General features: G+C 35.3%; 1 protein-coding gene and 1 long non-coding RNA gene across 5 annotated transcripts in view; both read left to right on the top strand.

Moving 5' to 3' along the window:
- LOC118002911 (iron-sulfur protein NUBPL-like) overlaps positions 1-14,209 on the top strand; it is a gene marked incomplete at its 5' end in the record, with an annotated part of 36,742 nt that extends 22,533 nt beyond the window's left edge. The window contains 3 exons of the mRNA XM_034993518.1: positions 716-836; positions 4,320-4,402; positions 11,411-14,209. Coding sequence (XP_034849409.1) covers positions 716-836; positions 4,320-4,402; positions 11,411-11,473 — 267 coding nt within the window. The remainder of the gene's footprint in view (positions 1-715; positions 837-4,319; positions 4,403-11,410) is intronic.
- Positions 14,210-14,423: 214 nt separating this feature from the next.
- Positions 14,424-25,537, top strand: part of LOC118002912 — a 75,855-nt gene continuing 64,741 nt past the window's right edge. For all 4 annotated transcript variants that reach the window (XR_004677221.1, XR_004677222.1, XR_004677219.1 and 1 more), the window contains exon 1: positions 14,424-15,965. This is a non-coding gene — a long non-coding RNA (uncharacterized LOC118002912). The remainder of the gene's footprint in view (positions 15,966-25,537) is intronic.

Raw genomic sequence — 25,537 nt, 5'->3', positions numbered from 1 at the left:
CCCCAGTGCCTGGTATATAATAAGCACTCAATATTTGTTAGCTGTCATTTACTATGAGGCTTCGTTCACAATAGCCTCTTTTCCATTTATTTTCCTGTGTTTCTTTCTGCTTATTTTTTCTGTATTGCTATCAGAGCTAAATTTCTAAAACACAGATCTGATTGTGTAACATTACCTCTTGGGACCATCTTTTCAACTTGAAAAACCTTTTATGGGACCATCTTTTCAACTTTAAAAATCTTTTGTGGTTTTCTGTTGTCACAAGAAGAAAGTCATCAGTGGCATTTAGCACCTTGCCATCAGACTCTGACCTCCCTTATTAAACCAGCTTCTGCCTTTGCCCTCCATTGGCGTGCAGCCCAAAAAGGCCATGTGCAGTATTTCACTATCTTGGCTTGTGTGCCTCAACCCTTCTTACCCTTCCAGTTGGGAAGAAACAATTTTGGGTAATGTGGGCAGCTCAGAGATACCTCTTAGTCTTCCCAGACAGAATTTTTTTATCCCAGTCATTTCTTTATCTTTAGCATTTATCACATTATTAATTATATGTGTTTTGCTCTCCCACTAGCTTGTGAGTTCCCTTTAAAGCAGAGACCATAACTTATTCATCACTGTATCACTAGAACCCAGTGGGCACTGAGTAAAAACTTGTTGAAATAATGGATTGAGATTTGGTTTAATTTTGTTTTAATTTTAATGGTTTTTGTTATTCTAGGTCCTGGGCCTTGTCCAAAATATGAGTGTTTTCCAGTGTCCAAAATGTAAACATAGAACTCATATTTTTGGTGCTGATGGTGCAAGAAGACTAGCACGGACCCTTGATCTTGATGTTCTAGGTAAGATCATAGGATATTCTTTTGCAGAGAAAATGGCAGAAGGGAAGGTGAGGATAAGGTGTGGTGATGAAGAGTGTCTCAGAAAATGATGAATTGTCTTCAGTTTTGTGCTTTAAATTAAGATAGTAGGGAGTTGTATGTGTTAACCTTCCTTTGCTTTTTATAATACTTCATTAGTGGAAGGCTTTTTGAAGAGGAGGTTTGTTCTGCCGATTATAACTTTTGCTGAGGGTAAAAACTGCCTGTAACTTGAATTTGAGAAGAGTTTCATGGCCTGGGTGCTGTAATTTGAAGTCCTTATTTTAAATAATGGTCATCAGTTTGTTTGCTAAGGGGACACATCTCTCAGTATAAACAGGTATGTGAAAACACCTGGGTAGTGTGTTGTAGCAACCTTTGGAAGTGTCAGTTCTTGGTGCATATGAAAAAAATGCCTTCCTGACAAGTTCTCAATTTATCAGTCCTTTTGCTCTAGAAAGATAATATTTTCTGTTTTCTGTAATCTTTTTATATGTTTTTGCCATGTCTCTGAGATATGGCACCTGAAATGCACATTGTATATACTGTTCACGTTACTGAATTGAAGGATTAATTAGTGTTATGAGAAGTAAATAATGTGTTAAGTGAACAAAACACAGATTTTAGATAAAACATAATTTTTGAAAAATCCACAGGCAACTTAATGGACATTTTAGGAAATGTGTTGATATTTTCCTTTTGAATGAGTTTCTGTTCTGGGCAAAGGCAGATGTTAGATGCTGAATAAGGGAGGAATAGAGTGAATTATTAGTTTTAGGTAGTTAACAATTAAGATCCCTTAGAGATCAAGGAATTTCAAAACATTCTTTATCATAATTAAATTTCTAAAAGTTGATGTTAAATGCGTTATTGTTATTATGCATTTGCACTATAGCAGCCACCGCAGTACCAGGTGAATACTAATGATATATTTTGATACATTGCTATAATTCTAACCACTAATTATATTCTGCAACTGTTTCTTATTTAACTAACCTAGAAAGTTCAGTTTCCCAAATCTGCATAATAACAACAGATTGACATTCACTTATATAATAAAGTAAATGTGTAATTATAATGGCATTATTGAATTATGCTGACAATATTATAATTCCCTGATTTATAAATTGGTGGTACGATATTGTAAATCACTTACTTTGAATATGAAATATATCTCATAGGAAACAATCTCACATATGGAAGTTACATTTTACTCAACAGCTCAGAAATGTTTAGTTACCCTAAAAATGTGTCAGAAACACTGATTACTGATCACAAAAAAAAAAAAAAAAAAAAAAAGGATAGTGCTTATAGATTGTTGTATCTAACAGTGTTCTCGGAAAAATAATTCAGAGTTCCAACTCAGGGCACATCTCTTCCTTTTAATGTAGTCATGGGGCCCAGTGAGACCTCCCATGATCTGGAACAGGGGCTCCATTAACAAAGAGGTTGGAGTCAGGAAGGAGGAACTGAAATCAGGGTAAGAGCTCTCCCAGTTATGGCCTCCTGGCTAGCTGGTTGAACTCCCCAGGAACCCTATATGTCCTTTACTGACTCCCTGGCTGCCTCTTAATTTATTTTCATCCATTGGGCTATACTTAAAAAATTATTTGGTAAAATAGCTCTCAGAACTTGCCCCATATTACCTACAAGGACAGATTATGCATAGTCATTATGTCTCTGAAATATGCCCTTGCTTCCTTCAGACCTAGTCCCTCAGAGATACTTTTTTTTTTTTAATTTTTATTTATTTATTTGACAGAGAGAAAGACAGTGAGGGAGGGAACACAAGCAGGGGGAGTGGGAGAGGGAGAAGCAGGCTCCTGGCCGAGCAGGGAGCCTAATGTGGGGCTCGATCCTAGGAACCTAGGATCATGACCTGAGCCGAAGGCAGATGTTTTTAATGACTGAGCCACCCAGGCACCCCTCAAAGATACTTTTCAAGGCCAGGCTGCACTTTACCCACTCTCCATACCATTACTCCTTTTTATCCTTCTCTGATATACAGCTGTTAGCCCATTACCACTCTCACTATGGTGTGCCACCTATTTTCTAAAAAAGTTTTCCTCTTTCTTTATCAACTCTTCTGTGCTTACAGATAGAATTATGAGTCTCTAGAAGGCAGAAACTATATTGATAGGTGACTATATAAAGGAGAAGGTTTTGCTTTTTTTTTTCTTCCATTACTGCAGTAGAAATGAAAGCATTCAAGATTCCTTACTATAATGGCATAAATCAAGGAAAAAGCTTTATGGGTTTCTAAGAATTTTCTTTAACATATTTTCCCTTACCCCTGTGACAGTTTCTTACAGTCCTAAGTTGATCTATAGACTAGACATCAAATTTACTGAAAAGCTGATCTTTAAATGACTACTAAAATATTCAGGTATTTTGTCATTGGCTATTGAACATTTAGGAAAGATTTAAAGAGTTGATTAAGATTCCCAAATTTGCTGACAAGAGGAGAATGAAATATGTTCCTCTACGTACTTTATAATATAACTTATAAAAGATTTGTAATTTTGTAACATATACTTCTGCTTTAGCCTGGCATGGTGCTGACTGACTTATTTATATAAACACACACACACACACACACATTTCAGTAACCCTTGCATGGATTTGGAGTAGTTCTAAGAATGCTTTACCATGACGAGTCAGCTTTTCTACTTATGGCTCCATTTACTGCATTTTAAGTCCAAACCTTTTGAAAGGCTTCATTTGTGAAGGGGTTGTGGAGTCAATTGGATGATGGATCAGAGCATTTTCCCCCTAAATTCTACTACCTAATAGTAACATATCCTCAGGAAAGACACACAACCTTTTCAACCTCAGGTCTGTATCGTGGAGGTTCTTATATACTTCCTGAGATCTCATCAAGTTCACAAGTTATATATAATGCTATATAGATTGATACATGATAAAAGAAAAATACTTCCATTGGATAAAGAGGCAGGTAGTGGAGATAACAGATCTGCCTTACTTTTCAGCAGTTATTAGCTCACTCATCTGCCAACATCAGGAAGGTAATTTTGTTATACTTTTTTTGGACGACTTTGTCTCCCCATCTTTTCCTCTTCATTTTCCTCTTATTGTTTGGTATGATGTGTCTATATCAGATATTACAGGGAAAAATAATTTTACAAATGTCTTCCAAGCCATTTCTTGCTGGAAGACCTCCAGCAACGAATAAATCAGAGGCCTTATCCCTTGATTGGCTGCCACATAGCTTTCATATATACATATACAATCCCTGAACTACCCTCAAATGGAATATGTTGCCCCTAATTTTCATTTGAAATTCCTTTTTTAGAGATTTAGCAACTTGAGGATAGTCATAGTTCAAGTTGAGTTTAATGAATTTAATTTAAATTTTGGGTTTTTTTTCCAAAGTTCAAATAGTGAAATTCCAAATGTCTATATAAACTTTTGTAGTATTAATGGATGTCTGGTGGGCTCTTTTAGGAGACATTCCCTTACATCTTAATATAAGGGAAACTTCAGATACAGGCCAGCCGATTGTGTTTTCACAGCCTGAAAGTGATGAGGTAAGTGATGTTTTTAAATATGTCTTTTAGTGTCTTTTTATAGGATATATACTTTTTGATATTTGGAAAGAAAGTTGGGAAGATCAAGTTTATTTGCATTGCATGTATTAAGCAAAGATTAGTTATTTAAAGCATCTTTAAATAACTATTTTATATGGTAAGCATACCAGCGCTTGCTCTGAATTATTAGCTGAACAAGTTCACCTACGAAGAGCCATCACCCAGTGAGTGTTTGCAAAATTCTTATTTTGCTGGCTAGCTGTATCTAACTGCCCAAGATTACCATACTTCAGTATTAGAAGTTCAGCTGATTGTTAGGAGAAGGGAAACTAATGTAAGAAAGTATTGAGTTGGGGGTGCCTGGGTGGCACAGTTGGTTGAGCGTCCAAGTTGGCTTCAGCTCAGATTGTGATCTTGGGGTTGTGAGATGGAGCCCCATATCGGGCTCTGTGCTCAGCGCAGAGTCTGCTTGAAATTTTCTCTCCCTTTCCCTCTGCCTCTCCCGCTCATGCTCTCTGTCTTTCTAAAATAAATAAATAAATCTTTAAAAAAGGGGAAATATTGAGTTGGATATAGGGAAATTGTTATAAATGCATTAGAGATGGATTTTCACTACATTTATTTTAATAAATACTATTGAGGAGGTAAGGTCGAAAACCGGTTGGTTGTGTTTCATTAGCCAACATCGTTGGGGATACAGTTGATAGTTTTCAAGATTGTTGAAGCTTTCCGACTTTAAGAATAAAATCTTTTATTTTATTCTCTTTTTTAGATAGGAATAAAATTAATCATATGTATCTCTTCTATCCCAAGTAGCACTTAGCTTTGTAAGCATCATCTGGGTACATCAGTTTTGATGTAGTTTTTGTGCTCCTTTGCTGAAAAGCCCCAGTCAGCCTTCTAATAATTATTCCTTTTTGTTTTTTCCTTACCTAATGGGTATAACTTTATAGTACTATTATTTTGGCTATCCCTAACTACTACTATTTTCATTCCATCCTTCCTTTCTCTAATCTTATGTGAACTAGAAAATAAAAGAGATGAGGTTGATTAAAGCTGTAAATAAAGTAAGGGTAAAATCGACAGTCAAGAATCTTGGATAAGTTAAGTACCTTCATTTTGAGTTCTCTCTTTTAGGAGCCCAAGGTCTTTTCCCTTTCTTAAGAGTCCACAGTTATGGTATAGGTGATTGAGTTGCTGGGGATATGATCTCTGAGGAAATAGTGTGTAGTGTATAGCACTTACTGTGTTTCTTTTCTCTGACATAGGTAGTAAATGTTAAATTTCCTTTTCAGCCTTTCTTAGAAATCTTTCAGATAAGCAAAAACCATAACCCTTTATTACTCTCCTAATTAAAGTCTGGCAGTCCAGCTACCATAGGTGTACTTTATGTAGTGGATGAAAGTTGTATGAAAATCTAGTGTGTTTTATTATTATTATTTTTTTAAGATTTTATTTATTTATTTGATGGGGAGAGAGATAGCGAGAGCAGGAACACAAGCAGGGGGAGTGGGAGAGGGAGAAGCAGGCTTCCCGCGGAGCAGGGAGCCCGATGCGGGGCTCGATCCCAGGACCCTGGGATCACGACCTGAGCCGAAGGCAGACGCTTAGTGACTGAGCCACCCAGGCACCCCCAAATCGAGTGTGTTTTAATTACACACTTCCAAATGCCTCCCGAGAACAGACTAAAGACATTCTATGGTGATTTCTTATGACTAAGAATAATTACTTACAAGATTATATCAATTACGAGTTTAGATTTTTTAATATTTTCCCCACCTATCCATTATTGCTTTTTTCTTTGAGATTTCTCAAAAGAAGTAAAAGGAATATAATAAAAGAGAAAACATATAGCAACCATCAAAAGATAGTATGATTTAAAACTCTAAACAGTATGTTTGTGTGGTTTTTTGGAGTTAATTTTTTAAATCTCATTTACATTTGCATAAACATTAGATCTATTATTTTACTGTTGCTGGCTGACATTTATGAGAACGAGGACAGCCTAACCCTTTGTAGTTTGTGCTAGATTTGATTTGGTGGGGTCTTGGCAAAAGTAGTGAGAATTTCATGTACCAGATTGTCAACCTTAAATATGAAGACTTCTGAGCAATTTTAAGATTTAGACATGGCCATGAAAAGGAAAAAAAAATAGTGCCTTGTGTTTATTCTGTTTCCATGGAAATTATTACTTCCTACTCTTAGATTACAGACATTCATTATTAGTAATCATTCTCCTAATAATAATAGCAATTACAACATACCAGATGCTGTCAGACATATTACTTACATAACTTTATGCTCACAACAACTTAATGCAATGTATAAATAGGCCCCATTTATACAGATGAGGAAACTGAGGTGCCGGGAATTTAAATAATTTTCCCAAGGTTATAGAACTAATAAATGGTAAAATGTGATTAATAGACAAGTCTTTTCCTTGCAAACATTGGCCTCTTTCCGTTATATCACCTTCCAGATCTTAGCTGTGATTTCTTTAATTTGTTTTAAGAGGTAGTACAATACTTGGGTGCATTAAATACATTATCTTATTTGAGTCTCATAACACATTTGTGAGATATGTATAATAATTTCCATTTTTCAGATGAAGAAGCAGAGGTTCATTTACAGTGAAGAACTGTCCAAGATAGTGCTACAGGCTATTTCCCCTCACAGCTTGGACACCTAACTCTATACATTTTCTTCTGAATGCAGTACTTGCTTCCTTTTCTAATAAATAGCAAGATTAGTTCAGTGTCTATGATGTATATTTAGACTAGCTTCCAGTTTGCCTCCTATTCATATCACAGGATCCTTCTGTTTACTCTTGTGATGAATCTTGCCTCTTGATAACCCCCTTCCCTTTTCCCCTTTGAACACCGATGGAAATATGCTCACAGGAGCCCGTCACAGCCCTCTCAGCAAATTCTGTTGTATTTGTGGAAGCTTAATACTCATTCTACTTGCATGTCTTCATTTAAAGAATAAAGTTCATACTTGCCGACATGATAAACTTCTGCAAAAGTTAATGGGACTGAACCCATAAAATTGTTAATCATTGGCCCCTTAGATCAGCACTTTTTATTGTTTGCTTTTAGGGGTTGACCTACAAGTAAAATTATTAATCAGTAAAGGTTTCATTTTTAGCTTTTTGTTTTCTTTCTAGCTCCATCTTCTCTGTTTTTCCATCACTGCCTCCTCCCAACCCCAGATTCCAGGGCTGTCATTCTCTGCACTGCAGATCTTTTAAAATTGGGCATTAGGGACTTCACTCTTCCAGTAACATTTAACTTCCAGAGGACACAAATACTATAGTCATAGTGATTAATTTAAAATATTATTCATGCTGATTTAAGGCATCATCAGAAAAGCTGGAAGGAGTTACAGCACCAGTTAAAAAGCATCAGCAAGCTGCTGCCTCCTCAGTCATTGGGCAAAACCTTCTAAACATGTGCACTGTTAACGAAAGGGGAATAATTGAAACTCCAAATATAGTAGTATATAACAGCCAGAGAAAGCCACAGAGGAAGGGAGAGGAAGTGGACACTTAGGATTCAGAACTCGTAAATTCAGTAGCATTGCCTCTTGTTTGTGTGATTATAATTGCTAATTCAACTTTATCTACCTTTTGCCTTTGCTTGAGTCCAGGACACAAGTAATGGACCCATGATTGACTAATAATTTTGTGTTTTCATCCTTTTGTTATCAGGTAAAAAATCTTAATATTGGCATACAGAAAGGTGTGCTATAAGGTATTCCTGGTAAAGACTTTCAAATATAAGTGGAAACTTTATTATCTTAGAATTTCTAAATTATTACCTTATAATCTTAATATGAAATGACTGTGTATGATAAAGTAGAACTTCAAATATTTAAAAACAAAGACAAAGGGAAAAAGTTCTCTATAAAATTTCTTGCACTTTGATTGCCATCCCTTTCCTTTAACTTGTTAATATAGAGCAGACAAATAGGATCCAGCTGTATTATCCATGCTTCTGGATAGCCCAATAAAAGATCTCGAATAGAAGTGTTATTTTATATATATTTGAGCTGATGAAAAAAGAGAGTATTAACAGTTTGAGAAATCGAAATCATATTTTTTACATATGATACACATATTTGCCTTTTTGCTAGTTATGGATTAAACAAAAGGGAGGGATTTAGTTTACTTGTTCTTCAGCCAGGAGAAGTACCTACGAGTACATGTTCGTAGGAGCTCTTCAATGAGATTGTAAATTACTTGAGGACGTAATAGTAATAATAGCAGCCCTAATATTTGCTTCTTTTGTGCCAGTACTGCACATATTTTATTATTACTTAATATTCCCCCAAACCCTTTGAGGTAGATACTATTACTTCAGCCATTTTAGAGATGTGGAAACTGAATCTTAGAAGGGTTAAATTAAATAACTTTCCTAAGGCCTCATAGCTAATAAATGATGGCGCTAAGATTTTAAACCAGGCCTGTCTGACTTCAGAGCACCAACTCTTCACAAGTGAGCTATTCTGCCTTCCTTTTGTGAGGTGAACGTGATAACCACTACACTACGGAAACGGGACTCTGCCTTCCTTTTGTATCATTACGTCCCACAGAGTTCCAAAACAGTAACTTGCATATGATAAGAACCAAAACGTATTTGTTGAAATGATACTGCATTGGCTGAAAAAATTCAATCTCAACAGTTTCATAGACATTGAAACTGTAAAACTAAGCACTTTCAGTGGTTTCTTTGCAAATGACAATCTAACCAGTACTTCGAGTGTGATATATTGAAAGTTTAAGCTTGGAGATAGTTCATTAAAAAGCAGAGGTTAAGGGGTGCCTGGGTGGCTCAGTTGTTAAGTGTTTGCCTTCAGCTCAGGTCATGATCCCAGGGTCCTGGGATCGAGCCCCACATCGGGCTCTCTGCTCCACAGGAAGCCTGCTTCTCCCTCTCCCACTCCCCCTGCTTGTGTTCCCCCTCTCTCTGTGTCTCTCTCTGTCAAATAAATAAAATCTTAAAAAAAAAAAAAAAAAGCAGAGGTTAAATGTAGCAAATTTGATTATTCTGGAATCATTCAATATTTTGTGTAGTCTGATAGGTTTATGTCTCTAATTTAACATAAGTAAGAATTTAAAGATGATAGATTGATGGCCTTCTCTCAGCTTGCTTTAGTGAACTTTACGTTTTTCATCACAAAAATTTTAGGCTTGAACACTCAGAAAAGCTACTAGGAGATAAAAGGTATTTACAAAGATGCACGGGTAAAAATCAGCACACTAGATTTAAGAGAAGTATTTATTTATGAAGGATATATTATTTCCATTTTTAAACAAAACTGTTGTTTCTGTTAACTATAACAGAGAGTGAAACCATTTTTTTTTTTTTTAAGATTTTATTTATTTATTTGACAGAGAGAGACACAGCGAGAGAGGGAACACAAGCAGGGGGAGCGGGAGAAGGAGAAGCAGGCTTCCCGCTGAGCAGGAAGCCCGACGCAGGGCTCGATCCCAGGACCCTGGGACCATGACCTGAGCCGAAGGCAGATGCTTAACAACTGAGCCACCCAGGCGCCCTGTGAAACCATTTTTTGGATAAAAGCATTATGATTAAAATTGCTTGTACTTTGGACTTACTGTTTAATATGTAGTAGAAGGATCTAGGCTTTGGAGTTAGGTGGACCCAGGTTTGAATGTTTTCCAACTTACTGACTTTGTGACCTTGAGCAAACAACTCCCAGTTGTTTGCTTTATCCAAGTTGAGTTGATGATGCTTGTTTTACATAAGTGAGATTACTTATGCAAAGTACTTGGTAGAGTAGGTACTTGATAAAAAAATAAGGCTTTATTCATATTTTGAAAACTATTCTTTTTTTTTTTTTTTTAATGAACTCGTAGGTAAGATTTTAGCTCTTTTCTGGTAGAATAAAGCATAATTCAGCTGTTAGGGCTCAAGCATGGTTTTTAAAAGTGAAAATGTGTGAAACACACTTAAAACACTTCTTCAAGTCTGGGTAAACGAACCTCAAATAGTTCTTTTAGCATGCAGAGTCAGAGTTGGTCAGCCTAGGTTCAAAGACCAGCTCATCCCATATTAGCTGTAATGCTTTGGGTAAGACCACTCACCTTTCTGGTTCTTGGTTTCCTTATCTATAAAGTGGGGTTAGTGACAGAATTTATCCCTTAGGGTAGCTGTGAGTTTAAATGAAACAATACTTGGTAAATATTAAGCACTCAAGTAAATTTTAGCTATTATCAGTCATAGTAGATGTAGTTGTAGTGGTGGTGGTGGTGGTAGTATATTCATAACTCTTAAGTATATAAATTAATGGTTTTAGAAGATCTTACTATTGTGTCTTACAGTTACTTTTTATAGATGAGATAGGGGAAATAAATAATATTTGCATTGCAATTATTTAAAACTTTTAAGATGCAAATGTCCTGAGCATTGTTCTGACTGGACCATGTAAGCATTGGCTTAGTTTGTGGCCCACAGTGGCTTGGGGGTTGCTCTTAGTATTTGGCTGCACTGGGGATCCCACAGGTGAAGAGTGTAACAACTGATCCCAGGAATTCTTGCCTGGTACCCAAAATTCAGCAGGTGAAGAAGCCTATGAGGCGCTCACTGCTGGTACTGGATGCCATTCTCAGAGAGATAAAGAAGATGCTTTCCGAAGATAAAGCTAACTCAAGATATCAATTTGTCAGAAGAGGATATAATTTTTCTACAACTAGACTGGATTGCTGATTTGCTGACATGGGAATTAGAGCGTAAAAACAGTGATTGCTGGTATTAAATATTTTTTCAGGAAGTCCCCTTCTAAGTGTTTGCCCCCGAAATAACCTGAAATCCTGTCTTCCCTGTCACACCTGCGGTGTATGCAACAGCATTCTCTCACTGCTGAATTTCCTCAGCTCACTCAGCCTTTTCACTCTTCAGTTCCGGAGACCGCTCTGGCAAACAGTTCGTGAGTCATTTGATGTCTGCTGGGGAGAAATACAGAACAAATGAGTCTCTTCTTTTCCAGGCCAAAGCTTACCTGAGGATTGCTGCAGAAGTGGTAAAAAGATTGCCACCACCTCTAGAGTGAGTTCCCCAGATGTTCTGGAAATTTACCTGGTGCTTAACAGTAAGACGACTTTTGGAAATAGCAGTGTGGTGATGAAACCTACAGGAATAATAGCAATCATAGTTGTTTTCTTGTATTTCTAAAGAAATGTCTTATTTTCGGATTTGATTTGCTAAGCAATGACTCACAAATAAAATTTTCATACATCAATGCTAACTGCTACATTTAGGAATTTTTTTGAAAGCTGATGTGTACCAACTGCACAGAAATGTGTTTTATTTTAATGAACGACCCTTTGGGGAATCATGAGTTTGTGTTAGAAGCCCAGCCTTCCATTGAGGAAAGAACTGTGCTCTTTTGGGGGGATTACAGAGTTAGTCATTTAAAGGATTTACTAAATTTGTGTGCTGATGTAAGTATGACAACTCTCCATCAGTCAGTTTGGTCTAGATTTAAATCTTGCCTTGGACTATCTTGGACACATTCTTAATATAAATAAACCTCTGCTTCATCTGGACCAGGCTTTATCCTAGACTTACTGAATATAATCTGCAGGGGTGGGGCTGGGACATGTGTATTTTTAACAAGATTATACTGATTTTGATGATTCTGATTATGATGGAAATAGAATAATAGGTAACAATTTATGAAGTGTTTTCTTGTGTTATTATAGTTAATCTTCCATTCATATGAGTGGGGCACTGTTGTTGTCTCCACTTTATAGAAATGAGAAAACTGAGGTATGGGAGTGTTAAGTGTCTTGCTGAAGGTTACTGTTCCAGCAAGCGCTGGAACTGGAGTTTGAACTTGGGCACTGGGATACTGGATCCTTCCTTTTTTACACTAAAGAGTATTCATTTATTTCAAAAGAGAAATATGGTATTCAGCATTTCCCTCAAACTTACTGCACTGTGAAACCCTCCCCTCTCCCCTTATAGGAGCATTTCATGGAGTTCGTGTTTCAAATGGTACACTTTGAAAAACATTTATCTTGTCTAGTTGAGGCTCAGAGAAATTCAGGGGGCTTTCCAAGGTCAGGTAGCAAGATAGTTATAAAGCTGCAAGTACTTGTAAGAACCATTAGTTGATAAAGAAGCAGTCTATGACCTTTAGCAAATACCTTCACATCTTTTGCTTTGTCTCTGGCTTAAATAGCCAGAAAATTCGGCAAAGAGTTACCTGTCATTATAAACATGTTTTCACACACTTATGTTCACATAAAAAAAACTATGTGAGTGTTTATGGAGGTTTTGTTTGTAATAGCCAAAAGCAACGCAGAGTTTTTCAGTGGGCAAATAGTCAAACGAACTGTGATATATGCATACCATGGAATACTACTCAGCAGTGCAAAAGAACAAACTATGGATACGTGTAACAATGTGGATGAATTCCGGAGAATTATGCCGATGAAAAAGCCAGTCCTAAAATTTTTTATACCATATGGTTCTATTTATGGAACATTCTTGAAATAACAAAAATTATAGAAATGGAGAATAGATTAGTGGTTTTCAGAATTTAAGGGGGGAGGGTTGCAGGGAAGAGAATTATGTGTGGCTATAAAAGGGCAACATAAGGAATCCTTGTGATGATGGAAATGTGTTCTGTATTTTGACTGTGTCAGTGTCAATATCTTGGGAGCTATTGTACTATAGTTTTGCAAGTTGTTATTGGAAGAAATTGGGTAAAAGGGCACAATGGAATCTGCATTATTTCTTACAACTGCATGTGAATCTACAATTACCTCAAAATAAAAATAAAAGTTTAATTAAATAAAACAAACATGTGCTACTGTGCCTGAACTGAAATGACTTGGGCCAAATTATCCATGCTAATTAAAATCATGAATAAAAGTATTTGTGAATACACAGTAATCAACCTTAATCACTGTGAGGAGGAAATGACTTTATATATATTTCTGTTTTTATCATTTTTTTGAGAGAAGGCTAATGTAAATAATCATTGAGCACTTCTAAATACCAAAAAGCAGGTACTTGAACCAGGCTTAACTTTACCTAGAAAAAGAATGATTTAAATAAGCTCCAGAGACACTAAAGGTTGTGTGCCAATTTAATACACCTCATAGAGAAATGGGAAAGATCATTTTTTTTTCTCATAAATACATGACTTAGAAAAGAGCTACATGTAAAATCACCCTTGCCCACAAGTCTCTGCAGATGCTTCCAGGAAAGCCACTGAAAAGATGGTGGTTGGAGTATATATGCAGGTTCATAAGTAGAAGAAGAAAAAGTAGCTCTAAGAGCAAGAATGAAACTTGTTCTAAAATTTAGCCTATGGCAGCCTTTGCTAAGCTTCAAAGAGCTGACTTTAAAGATAGACTGTCAAGCACAGCTAGTCTGCCTGTTGTTAGGGGTAATATTTATTCCTTATTCTTCACATTTCCATAGAGTTTAGAGAATTTCCATTCCACTCTCCAGAAGGTGAAGACAAGCTGCCCCACCCCATGCCAGGGAAGGAGGAGAGACGCATCTCATGAGTAAATTTCTTCCTGTCTGCATTTCTTTGATTTTAGCCAAATCCTGAGCTTTCTGAGGCAGGCTACAGGGAAACCTGTCCATCTCTGCCTTGGACTTGGGTGGGCAAGTCCATCTAATTTCGGGGTTGGGCATTTGGTAGCCCACTATGGTCACATATCCTCTAATCCAGCTTTTTGTCAGTAATATAGTAATATTATTTACCTTTATCTGAATTCTGTGTATCTCAGTTCCAAACAGGGGAAGAAACCTCCCCCCCGCCAGTCACCACACTCCAAAAAACATACCAAATATCGTTCTAGAATCCTAGAAAATCAGAACCAAAGAGTACATTAGAGTTCAGATACTTGCATCTCTCCATTGGAAACACTTCTAATAAAAAAAATAAGTTCACCAATGGCCAGAAGCTTTCTGGGGGAGAGGGGGAGGTTATAATGAAGTATACTATATATATATATATATATATATATATATATATATACACACACACACAGTAAAGCATGGGAGACATAAATATATAGGTCAGTTGTCTACAAAGTGGACACCTATGTAACTACCAACCAGGTAAGAAGTAAACCAATACCAACATCACAGAAGCTTCAGTATTTTCTCTCACAATTGCTTCCCTCTCCCCTTACAAAGTTAACCATATACTGATGTTATAAGACCTAAGCTTGTACCCTTCAACATTATAGTTTTGCCTATTTTTTGCAGTTTATATTAAATGGAATTATACAGTATTTTGCTGTATATTAATTGCTTTTATTTTGCCCTATATTAACTGCTCTGTCTTGTTTCTGAGCTCCACGTCTACTGTTGCATAAAGCAATTATTCATATTATTTGCTGTAGAATATTATGTTGTTGGAATATACCCAACTTGCCTGTTCCACTGTAGATGGATATTTGGATTGATTTCAATGTTTTATTCTTACAAATGGTGCTGCTCTGAGCATTCTTGTATATATTTTCTTGGTATTCCATACTTAAATTTCTGTTGAGTTATTTCTGGGAGTGGAATTATTGGTAGTTGTTTAGTGGTATCTCATTGTGGTTTTAACTTGCATTTCCCTGGTTATAAATGAAGTTGAGTACCTTTACATATATTTATTGGCTAATTAGGTTTCCTCTTTTGTGTGCTGTCCAGTCAAATCTCTTGACCATTTTTCTATTATGTTGTTGGAGTGTTTTATGAATCCTTGTCAGCTCTATGTTGCAGATGTCTTTCCCACTTTATTATGATTTGTCTTTCACTCTCCTAATGGTGTCCTTTTGACAATCAAATAATCTTAATTTTAACAAATTCAAATTATTTTACTTTATGATTATTGATTTTTGTGGAGTGCCCCAAGGTCATGAAGATATTATCCTGTATTAATTTCTAGAAGTTTTATCATTGTTTTGCCTTATACATTTAGTTCTACAATCCACCTGGAATTATTTTTTGGTTATTAGGTGAGGTAGCCTTTAAGTATTTTGTGTTTTGTTTTTTTTTTTCCTTGTGGTTATCTAATTGTCCACTGGGATTGTCTTTTTCCTCTACTTTTCTGCAGTACCACCTTTGTTGTAAATTAAATGTCTATGTTTCTATGGATCTGTTCTGGACTTCTATTCTGTCCCATTGGTTTATTTGTCTGCCTTTGCACTAGTAATTCACTGTTTTGTTTATCATCAGCTTATTGGTCTTCAAGAACGTTTTGGCAATTCTTGATTTTTTTCATTTTTATATAAATTTTAGGGCCAGCTTGTGACATTCAAAACAACAACAAACTACTAGAGAATCTCAATTTTGCTTAGGATGGAGAAGGCTAGGAAGAGTGTCATACTACCCTTTGAACAAGAAAAAACTGCATGATCTACAAAATCATAATTTTTCTTAAACCCACCAGAGATCCTAAGTTACATTGCAACCAAATCTTCTGAAATGTATGAAAAGACAGACCCCTTCAAGGAAAGACAGGATGCAAATATACCTTTGGCAAAACACAGAAGAAAGAGCTGACAAACTCCTTAAAATAACAGGTAAGAAAAATCCAGTGAAAAATTTTAACAAATTGGTAAAAACTGAATGTGCGATAACAGAGAAATTAGAACCCCTGGAAGCTGTTAACAGGGGAGTTTGCATCCACTCATAGGCTTTTCTCTCTGGACCTCACAGGGTGCCTAAGAGAAGAATTGAGCATGGGGCAAGGGACTAGAGAAAGCCTTCTTGAGTAGTACAGGCCTGGAGAAGGAGAGTAGCTGATGCTTTAAGAAAAACACAAAACCTTGCCTGACTCTCCTTCCCTGTGGAACAAACACCAATAAGTCACTAGGGGAGGGTAGTAAAACTGTCCTCAGATGAAGACCCATTATGACTGCAGGAGAGGAAATAGGAAACCCCCCTAATCATGGGGGAGAACAGGAAGTCATCCTGACCCTGGCCACTAAAGGCATCGTATCACTGAGGGGAGGGTTGGTATCACTGAGAAAGCCCATTCACCAAGATTCAGGGACATAGGGCTTATCTGAGCTAAGGCTGGATCAAGACAACGGGGAATCCCCTGCCCCACAGCAAGCTAGCAAGCACTAAGTATCAAATATTAGCAGTGTCCACTGGTGGAGGAGAGGTAAAGACTATGAATAGAGAGGTCAAAAGCTAAGAGTAGAGCAACCCATCCTTCAAATTAAGCACAAGGTAATGCCAGAGGGATTTGAAGCCAGTGCTGTACTGAAGGTAACCATAACAATAAAACCTAAATAAGATGACTCCTGACTAAATTAACTCAGACCTGTACATTTTCTGACAAAAGAAGAGTCATGCACATTTTCAGCCATAAATACTATTTACCTCCATTTTTACTATTTTACACATGATGTCCAGCATTCAGTGTAAACAATTATAAGACAACAGAACTAGAACAAATAATCCTAAAATTCTTAGAGAACCACAAGAGACCCTAAATAGCCAAAGCAACCTTGAGAAAGAAAAACAAAGCTGGAGGTATCACAATCCCAGATTTTAAGATACACTACAAAGTTACAGTAATCAAAACAGTATGGTACTAGCACAAAAAATAGTCACATAAGTCAATGGAACAGGATGTAAGAGCCCAGAAATAAATCCATACTTATATGGTCAATTCATCTATGATAACAAGGGGGAAAGAATATACAATGACAAAAAGTTTTTTTCAATAAATGGTGTTGGGAAAACTGGATCACTTTCTTACACATACATAAAAATAAACTCAAAATGGATTAATGACCTAAATGTGAGAACTGAAGCCATAAACTCCTAAAAGAAAATATAGGCAGTAATTTCTTGGACATTGGTCTTAGCAATATATTTATGGATGTGTCTCCTCAGACAGGAGGAGGCAAAAATAAATGGGACTACACCAAAATTAAAAGCTCTTGCATGGCAAAGGAAACTATCAAAAAACAAAAAAGCAACCTACCAAATGGGAGAAAATATTTGCAAATGATACATTCAATAAGAGATTAATATCCAAAACATAACAACACCAAAAATAAACAATCATTATAAAAAGGCCAAGGATCTGATTAGATACTTTTCCAAGAAGACTTAGAGATGGCCAACAGGCACATGAAAAGATGCTCAACATCACTAATCATCAGGGAAATGCAAATCAAAACCATAATAACTCACACCTGTCACAATGGCTAGTATCAAAAACACAAAAAATAAATGTTGGCAAGGATGTAGAGAAAAGGGAACCTTCATGCACAGTTGATGGGAATGTACATTGGTGCAGCCACCATGGAAAACAGTATGAGGTTCCTCAAAAAATTAAAAATAGAAATATCATACTATCCAATAATTCCACTACTGGGTATTTACCTTAAAAAAAAAAGGAAACATTAACTTGAAAGGTACATGTACTGCTATGTTTATTGTAGCATTATTTATAATAGCCAAGATATAGAAGCAACCTAAGTGTCCCCTGATAGATGAATGGATAAAGAAGATGTGATGTAATGTGATGTGTGTGTATGTGTGTGTGTGATGGAATATTAGCCATAAAAAAGAATGAGATTTTTTTGCCATTTGTGACAACATGGATACACCTAGACAGTATTATGCTAAGTGAAATAAATCATAGGAAGAAAAATACTATATAATTTTACTTATATGTGGAATCTGAAAAACAAAACAAATGAACAAACAAGAAAACAGAAACAGACTCATAGATACAAAGAAGGAACTGGTGATTTCTAGAGGGGAGTGTTGTGTAGGGGATGGGTGAAATAGGTAAAGGTAAGAGAAACAGACTTCCAGTTAATAAATAAGTCACAGAGATTAAAAGTACAGCATAGAGAATATAGTCAATAATATTGTAATAATTTTGTATGGTGACTACACTTATCATGATGAGCATTGAGTAATATATAGAATTGTTGGATCACCATGTTGTACCCCTAAAACTAATATAACATTGTATTTCAACTATACTAGAATAATTAAAAAAAACAATATTTAAAAATTATAGGACATAAAAAGCAAGAAAAATCAACCCTTTATCAAAAGACAAAGCACTCAACAGAACCAGACACAAAGATGACTCAGATGACTCAGATGTTTGTACTATCAAATAAGGAATGTCTATGATTAATATGTTAAAAGGTCTAATGGAAAATGTGGACAACATGCTTGAGCACATGGGGAATTTCACAGATAGATGGAAACCATAAGAACAAATAAAATAGAAATGCTGGAAGAAAAAAACAGTAACAGATCAAGAATGCCTTTGGGCTCATCAGTAAAACTTGACAGATGAAGAAAGAATCAGTGAACTTGGATATAGGGAGATAGGAACTACCCAAATTGAAGGACAAGAATAAAGTTACACACACACATATGTGCACATGCACAAGCAAGAGCTGGGAATAAATTGGCATCTCAGAAGAAGAAAGGAACACTGGGACAGACAAAATATTTAAAGAGATAACTGCTAAGAATTCTCTTGATAAAATGGGAGGTATCAAACTGGAAAATTCACAGAACTCAGAAGGCTCCAAGTGGGATTTTTAAAAACAAATAACAGATTGAAACTGCTGGAAAAACAAAGATAAAAAGAAAATCTTGAAGGCAGTAAATGGAAAAATTCACATTACATACAGATAACAAAAATATGAATTACAGTAGACCTGCCCTATGTAAGGCATGTAACAATGGAAGGACATTAATAAAGTACTGAGATTTTAAAAACTGCCAATCCAGAATCCTATGCCAGTGAAAATAACATTCAAAAAGGAAAAACTTGGGGCACCTGGGTAGCTGAGTTGATGAAGCATCCAACTCTTGGTTTCGGTTCAGATCATGATCTCATGGGTGTGGGATCTAGCCTGTGTCAGATTCCGTGGTCAGCAAAGAGTCTGCTTGAAGATTCTCTCCCTCTGCCCTTCTCCCTACTCACGCTGTCTCTCACTCAAATAAATGAATCTTAAAAAAAAAAAAAAAAAAGGAAAAACTTCTTTTTTTTTTACAAAAGCTGAGGGAATTCATTAATAGACTATACTACAATAAATGCTGTAGGAAATTCATCAGGCAGAGGGACTAGAACACCAGATGGAAACTGATCTATACAAAGAACTGAAGATCTCTGAAAACGGTTAAAATAAAAATAAACATAAAAAGTACTTATTGTCTTGAGGCATCTGGGTACCTTAGTTAAGCATCTGCCTTTGGCTCATGTCATGATCCTGGGGTCTTGGGATTGAGTCCCGCGTCAGGCTCCCTGCTCAGCTGAAAGCCTGCTTCTCCCTCTCCCTCTGCCCCTCTCCCCAGCTTGTGCTCTCTGTCTATCAAATAAATAAATAAGATCTTTTTAAAAAGTACTTATTATCTTATTTTTAATCATCCTTAAAGACAATTGTCTAAATACAAAATAATAGCAATATATTGTGGATTTATAATACATATAAAAATAAAATATATGAAAACACAAAAGATGAGGGGGATATATTTGGAGTATACTGCTGTAAGATTCTTATACTATATGAGAAAAAGTATAATACTATTTGAAGTATTAATTAAAGCCAAACACTATAAATTTTAAACAATTACTAACCTTTTTTTAAAAAATGGGGTTAAATGGGTGCCTGGGTGGCTCAGTTGTTGAGCGTCTGCCTTCGGCTCAGGTCATGATCTCAGGGTCCTGGGATCGAGTCCCACATCGGGCTCCCTGCTCGGCAAGAAGCCTGCTTCTCCCTCTCCCATTCCCCCTGCTTGTGTTCCTGCTCTCGCTATCTCTCTCTCTGTCAAATAAATAAATAAAATCTTAAAAAAAAAAATGGGGTTAAGTAATAAACCAGTAATGGAGATAAAATTGAATCGTAAATCTTTAACCCAAAAGCAAGCAGAAGTAGAAAGTATAAAAGGAACAAAGAGCAGATAGAACAAATAGAAAACAGTTTGCAAGATGGCAGATTTTTATCTAAACATATGGATAACTACAATGAATGAAAATGTTCAAAACATACAAATTAAAAGATTATCAGATTGGATAAAACAAGATCCTACTATATATTGTCTAAAAGAAATCCATTTTAAATATAAAGATACAAATAGGCCAAAAGTAAAAGGTGGAAAAAACATATATTGTAAACATTAATCTAAAGAAAAGTAGAATGGCTATAGTTTTATCACACACGGTAGACCTCAGAACAAGGCACAGTACCAGGACTGAAAATCCATATTACATAATGATAAAGGTGTTAAGTAGCCAAGAAGATGTAACAATCCTAAATATGTGTCCACCTAACAAAATAACTTTGAAATATAGGAAGCAAAATTGATGAAACTAGAAAGTAAAAACAGACAAACCCATAGTCACAGAGATTCCAACACTCCTCTCTCAGTAATTGATGGAACAAGGACAGAAAGTATTAGAAGACCTACACCAATGATCAACATTTATAGACCACTTCTCCTCAAAACAACAGAATATATATTATTTTTAAGGGCACAGGGACATTCACCAAAATTTCCATATTCTGGGTCATAAAACATACATCAACATTTAAAATAACTAAAATCATATAAAACATGTTCTCTTACCATAAGAATTAAAGAAACCTCCAAGTGTTTGGAAATAAAGTAATTCTAAACTACCCATATGTCAAAAAGGAAGGAACAAGGGAAATTGTTAACAAACATCAAATCAGTAACAAAATATTTTGGCCGAATGGAAAGGGAAATAAAACATCAAAATTTGTTGTATGCACCTGAAATAGTGCTTACAGGAATACTTATAGCATTAAATGCTTACACTAGAGAAGAAGAAATCTATCAATGAAATAATCTTATCTATTAAGAACCTGGAGATAGAAGAATAAGTTAAACCAAAACAAACAGAAAAAGGAAGCAACAAATGAAATTGAGAAGAAAAGCAGTAGAGAAAATCAGTGAAATCAAAAGCTGGTGTTTTGAAAAGTGAACAAAACTGACAAACCAGTAGCCAGACTCATTTAGAGGAGAGACAGTCAGACTTAAATTACCAACGTTACGAATGAAAGAGGGGTTATTACTAAGATCCTACAGACATTAAAAGTACAATAAGAGCTATTACAAACAATTTTATGCCCATAAAATTCACAACTCAGTTGAAATAGATTCCTTGAAAAATACTACTAAAGCTTATTCAAGAAGTAGATAACCTGAATAGTCATAAATTATGTAAAGAAATGTAATTTGTAGTTAAGAATCAACAAAGTAACCCCCAGCCCTGGATGTCATCACTGGAAAAATATATACCAGCATTTATGGAAGAAATAATGCTAGTTCTGTAGAAACTCTTCCAGAAGACAGAAGAGGAGGGAGCACTTCCTACCTCATTTTTTGAAGCTAGCATTACCCTGATAACTAAACCAAAGACAGTACAAGGAGACTACAGATAAACATTCCTCATAACCATAGATACTAATTATTAAGCATAATATTATTTAATTGAATCCATCATGTATAAAAAGAATAACACATTGTGACCAAGAGGTCATTATCCTGGGAATGCAGGGTTGCTTAAACATTTGAAAATAAATCAGTGTAAATAACAGATTAAAGAACAGACTAAAGAAGAAACACCATATATTTATCCTAATAGATGCATAAAAAGCAAATGACAAAGTTAGCATTTATTTATGATAACAATTCTCAGCAAGGAAGGAATAAAAGACAACATTTTTAACCTGATAGTATCTACAAAAAAATTTACAGCTAATATCATAACTAATGGTGAAACCCTACTTTCCTTCTAAGATTGGGACCAAGGCAAGGTTGTCTAAGCTCACCACTTTTATTCAATATCATACTGGAGGTTTTATCAGTGCAATAGAAAAAGAAATAAAAGCATATAGATTGGAAAGGAAGAAATATAACTGTCTTCATTCACAGATGACATGATTGTCTATGGAAAAAAATCCCCCAAAATAGACAAAAAAGTAACTAGAACAAAGAGTCAATTTAGCAGAGTTGCAGTATACAAGGTTAGTATACAAAAATCTATTTTATTCCTATATACTAGCAATGAATGATGGGAAGTTGAAAAAAAGTGCAGTTTATAATAGCACAAAAAACAAATATTTAGATATAAATCTAATAAGATGTGGACAAAGGCAAAACACTAATAAATCAAAGAAACGTATAAATGGTGAGTGATCACATTCATGGTTTGGAATACTTAATATTGTTAAGACATCTGTTCTCCTCAGATGGAACTATATCCAAGGCAATTCCAATCAGAATCCCAGGAGACTCTCTTGCTGAAGTTGACAACTTGAGTCTCAAATTTATATGGAAATAAAGAGGGTCTAGGGTAGTGAAAACAGTTTTGAAAAAAGATTAAAGTCAGAGGACATACGTTACCTGATTTCGAGACTTTTTATAAAGCTACAGTAATCAAGACATTGTGGTTTTGGTGTACAGATAGATGTGTAGATCCATGGAACAGAATAGAGAGTTTATAAATAGACATAAACTGGTATGATAACTTGATTTTCAATAAAGGTGCTGAGGCAATTCAATGAGGAATGGATAATCTTTTCAGCAACTATTCTCTAACAATGAGACAATCTTTTGCAAAGAAATAAAACTTTATATCTACATATCTACAAATTAAAATGGATCATACACCTAAATACAAAATCTAAAACTATGAAACTTCTAGAAGGAAAATATAGGAGAAAACCTTCATAATCTTAAGTTAGGCAAAGATTTCTTAAATAGGACATAGAAAAATCACTATAAAACTATAAAAGAAAAGGTTAAATGGTACTTTATAAAAATTAAAACAAGTGTTTAAAAACAGTTAAGAAAAGACAATTTTCAAACTTCAGAGAAAACATAAAACATATCTGACAAAGAATTTGTATCTAAACTATATAAAGAACTCTTACAATCCATTAGAAAGACCAAAGAAAAATCCCTAATTTTAAAATGGGCAAAGGATTTGACTAGAGACTTCACGAAGAAAAAGATACCACTGAAAAATAACGTGAAAAGTGCTCAACATCTTTAGTCACTAGGAAAATGCCAAAAAAGTCACCAATACAAAACAAAACCCCACAATGAGATATCACTACACAGCCAGTGAAAAAGACTGACCACACCAACTCTTGGTGTTGATATGGATCTACTGGAATTCTGTCTCATACACTGTTGATGGAAATGTAAAATGGTACATTTACATTTGGAAAGCAATCTGTCATATTCTAAAAGAGTTAAACATGCACTAACATACAATCTAACTATTCTCCTGCATATTTACCCAAGAGAAACAAAACATATATCCCCTGAAGACTTATCTATAAATAAATATTCCTACCAATTTTGTTTATAATATCCAAAAGCTGGAAACAACTCATACGTGTACCATATGGTGAACAGACACACCAGATTTGCTCTATCTATGCAGTAGAGTACTTCATAGAAACAAATGGAATGAATTATTGATACAATATTAATAAATCAATGCTGAGTGAAAGTGGTAGACAAAAAAAGTGGAACCTGTATAATTCCATTTATTTTTTTTTTAAAGATCTTATTTATTTGTTTGTTTGAGAGAGAGAGTGTGAGCCGGTGGAGGAACAGAGGGATAGGGACAAGCAGACCCCTCACTGAGCATGGAACCCCACACAGGGTTCCATCCCACGACCCTGAGATCACAACCTGAGCAGAAACCAAGAGTCCCACGCTCAACCGACTCCACCACCCAGGCACCCCTGTATAATTCCATTTATATAATTTCTAGAAAATGCATACTTAACTACTTGAAAAGTGAATCAGTGGTTGCCTAGGGATGGGTGTTGGGAGAGAAAGGGATGGAGAGAGGGAAGGATTAAAAAGGAAATAAGGAAACTTTGGGAAGTGATAGAGATGTTCAATAACTTGATTATAGTGAGGTTTTACAGTATATACTGTGGCCAAAACCAATCAACTTGTATACTTTAAATATGTGCAGTTTGGGGCATCTGGGTGATTCAGTTGGTTGAGCGGCAGACTCTTAGTTTTGGCTCAGGTCATGCTTTCAGGGTCATGAGATTGAGCTCTGTGCTCAGCGGGGAGCCTGCTTGAGATTCTATCTCTCCCTCTGTCCCTCCTCCTGCCTACATGCCCTTTTCTCTCTCTCTCTCTCAAACAAATAAATATTTAATAAATAAATAAATATGTGCAGTTTACTGTGCATCAGTTATATCAGAATAAAGTTATAAAAAAAGAATGATGCAGTAATGAATTGCTTTCTGATATTGGATTATACTTTTTAGAATAGTATTTTTATAAAAAGATAACCCTTTTCAAATGCCTAACATGTCACAATTCCATGTATGGTTATTTTCAAATCCCTTTTTCTTTTTCTTTTTTTTTTTTGACTCTCATTTTTTTTTTTCTATCTAAAAAAGCTTATTGAAAACTAGATGAACATTCTCTCTTGAGCTATTTTGAATGACTATTGATGTTTAGATTTCGGGTTGAAACTTGAAGGATAATCAATTCAATTACTTGCTTTCTTTCCTTTCTTCTGCCATATCCTATTGTGTGATCTGAAGCAGCAAATTGTTTTCACATTTAGAACTATTTTTAAATAATTTGGCTTAAAGTTTCCATGGAGTACAATGACAATAGAACTTGGTCATAGACCACTTTCCTAATCAGAAACCTTTACTTAAATAACATTTAAATCCAATCTTCAGTGTAAAGCATATCAGTGCTTTGAAAATCTTGTTAAACTCTGAAATTGAATGACCTATATAAATAATGATGTGCTATACTTCCAACTTATTAATTGAAAAGTAGCTGACTTTTATCCCCAAGAATGTCAGGTTTATAACAACAGATAAGTTGGCTAATACATAAAAGATGTTTAATACAAAAAAGAATACCCTTTAATAAAAAAAGACGAAAAGTGGTCATTTAGTTGAAGATTTTTTCAAACTACTTTCTTGTTCTTTATTATTTGTAGTCTTATATAGATATTTTTAAGTTTCATAGTTGTTGGTTTTTATTTCAGCTCATTCATACCCTATGCCTTCGCTAATTTTTATACTATTGCAAATTAGTTTGGGCCTTTACAGCAACATTAGTTGTCTTCTACAAA

This window comes from Mirounga leonina, unplaced genomic scaffold (genome assembly GCF_011800145.1).
Source record: "Mirounga leonina isolate KUSES-001 unplaced genomic scaffold, KU_Mleo_1.0 Mir_86, whole genome shotgun sequence".
Classification (NCBI taxonomy): Eukaryota; Metazoa; Chordata; class Mammalia; order Carnivora; family Phocidae; genus Mirounga; species Mirounga leonina.
The sequence above is the reverse complement of the archived record's forward strand: the minus strand, read 5'-3'. Positions and strand labels throughout refer to the sequence as shown.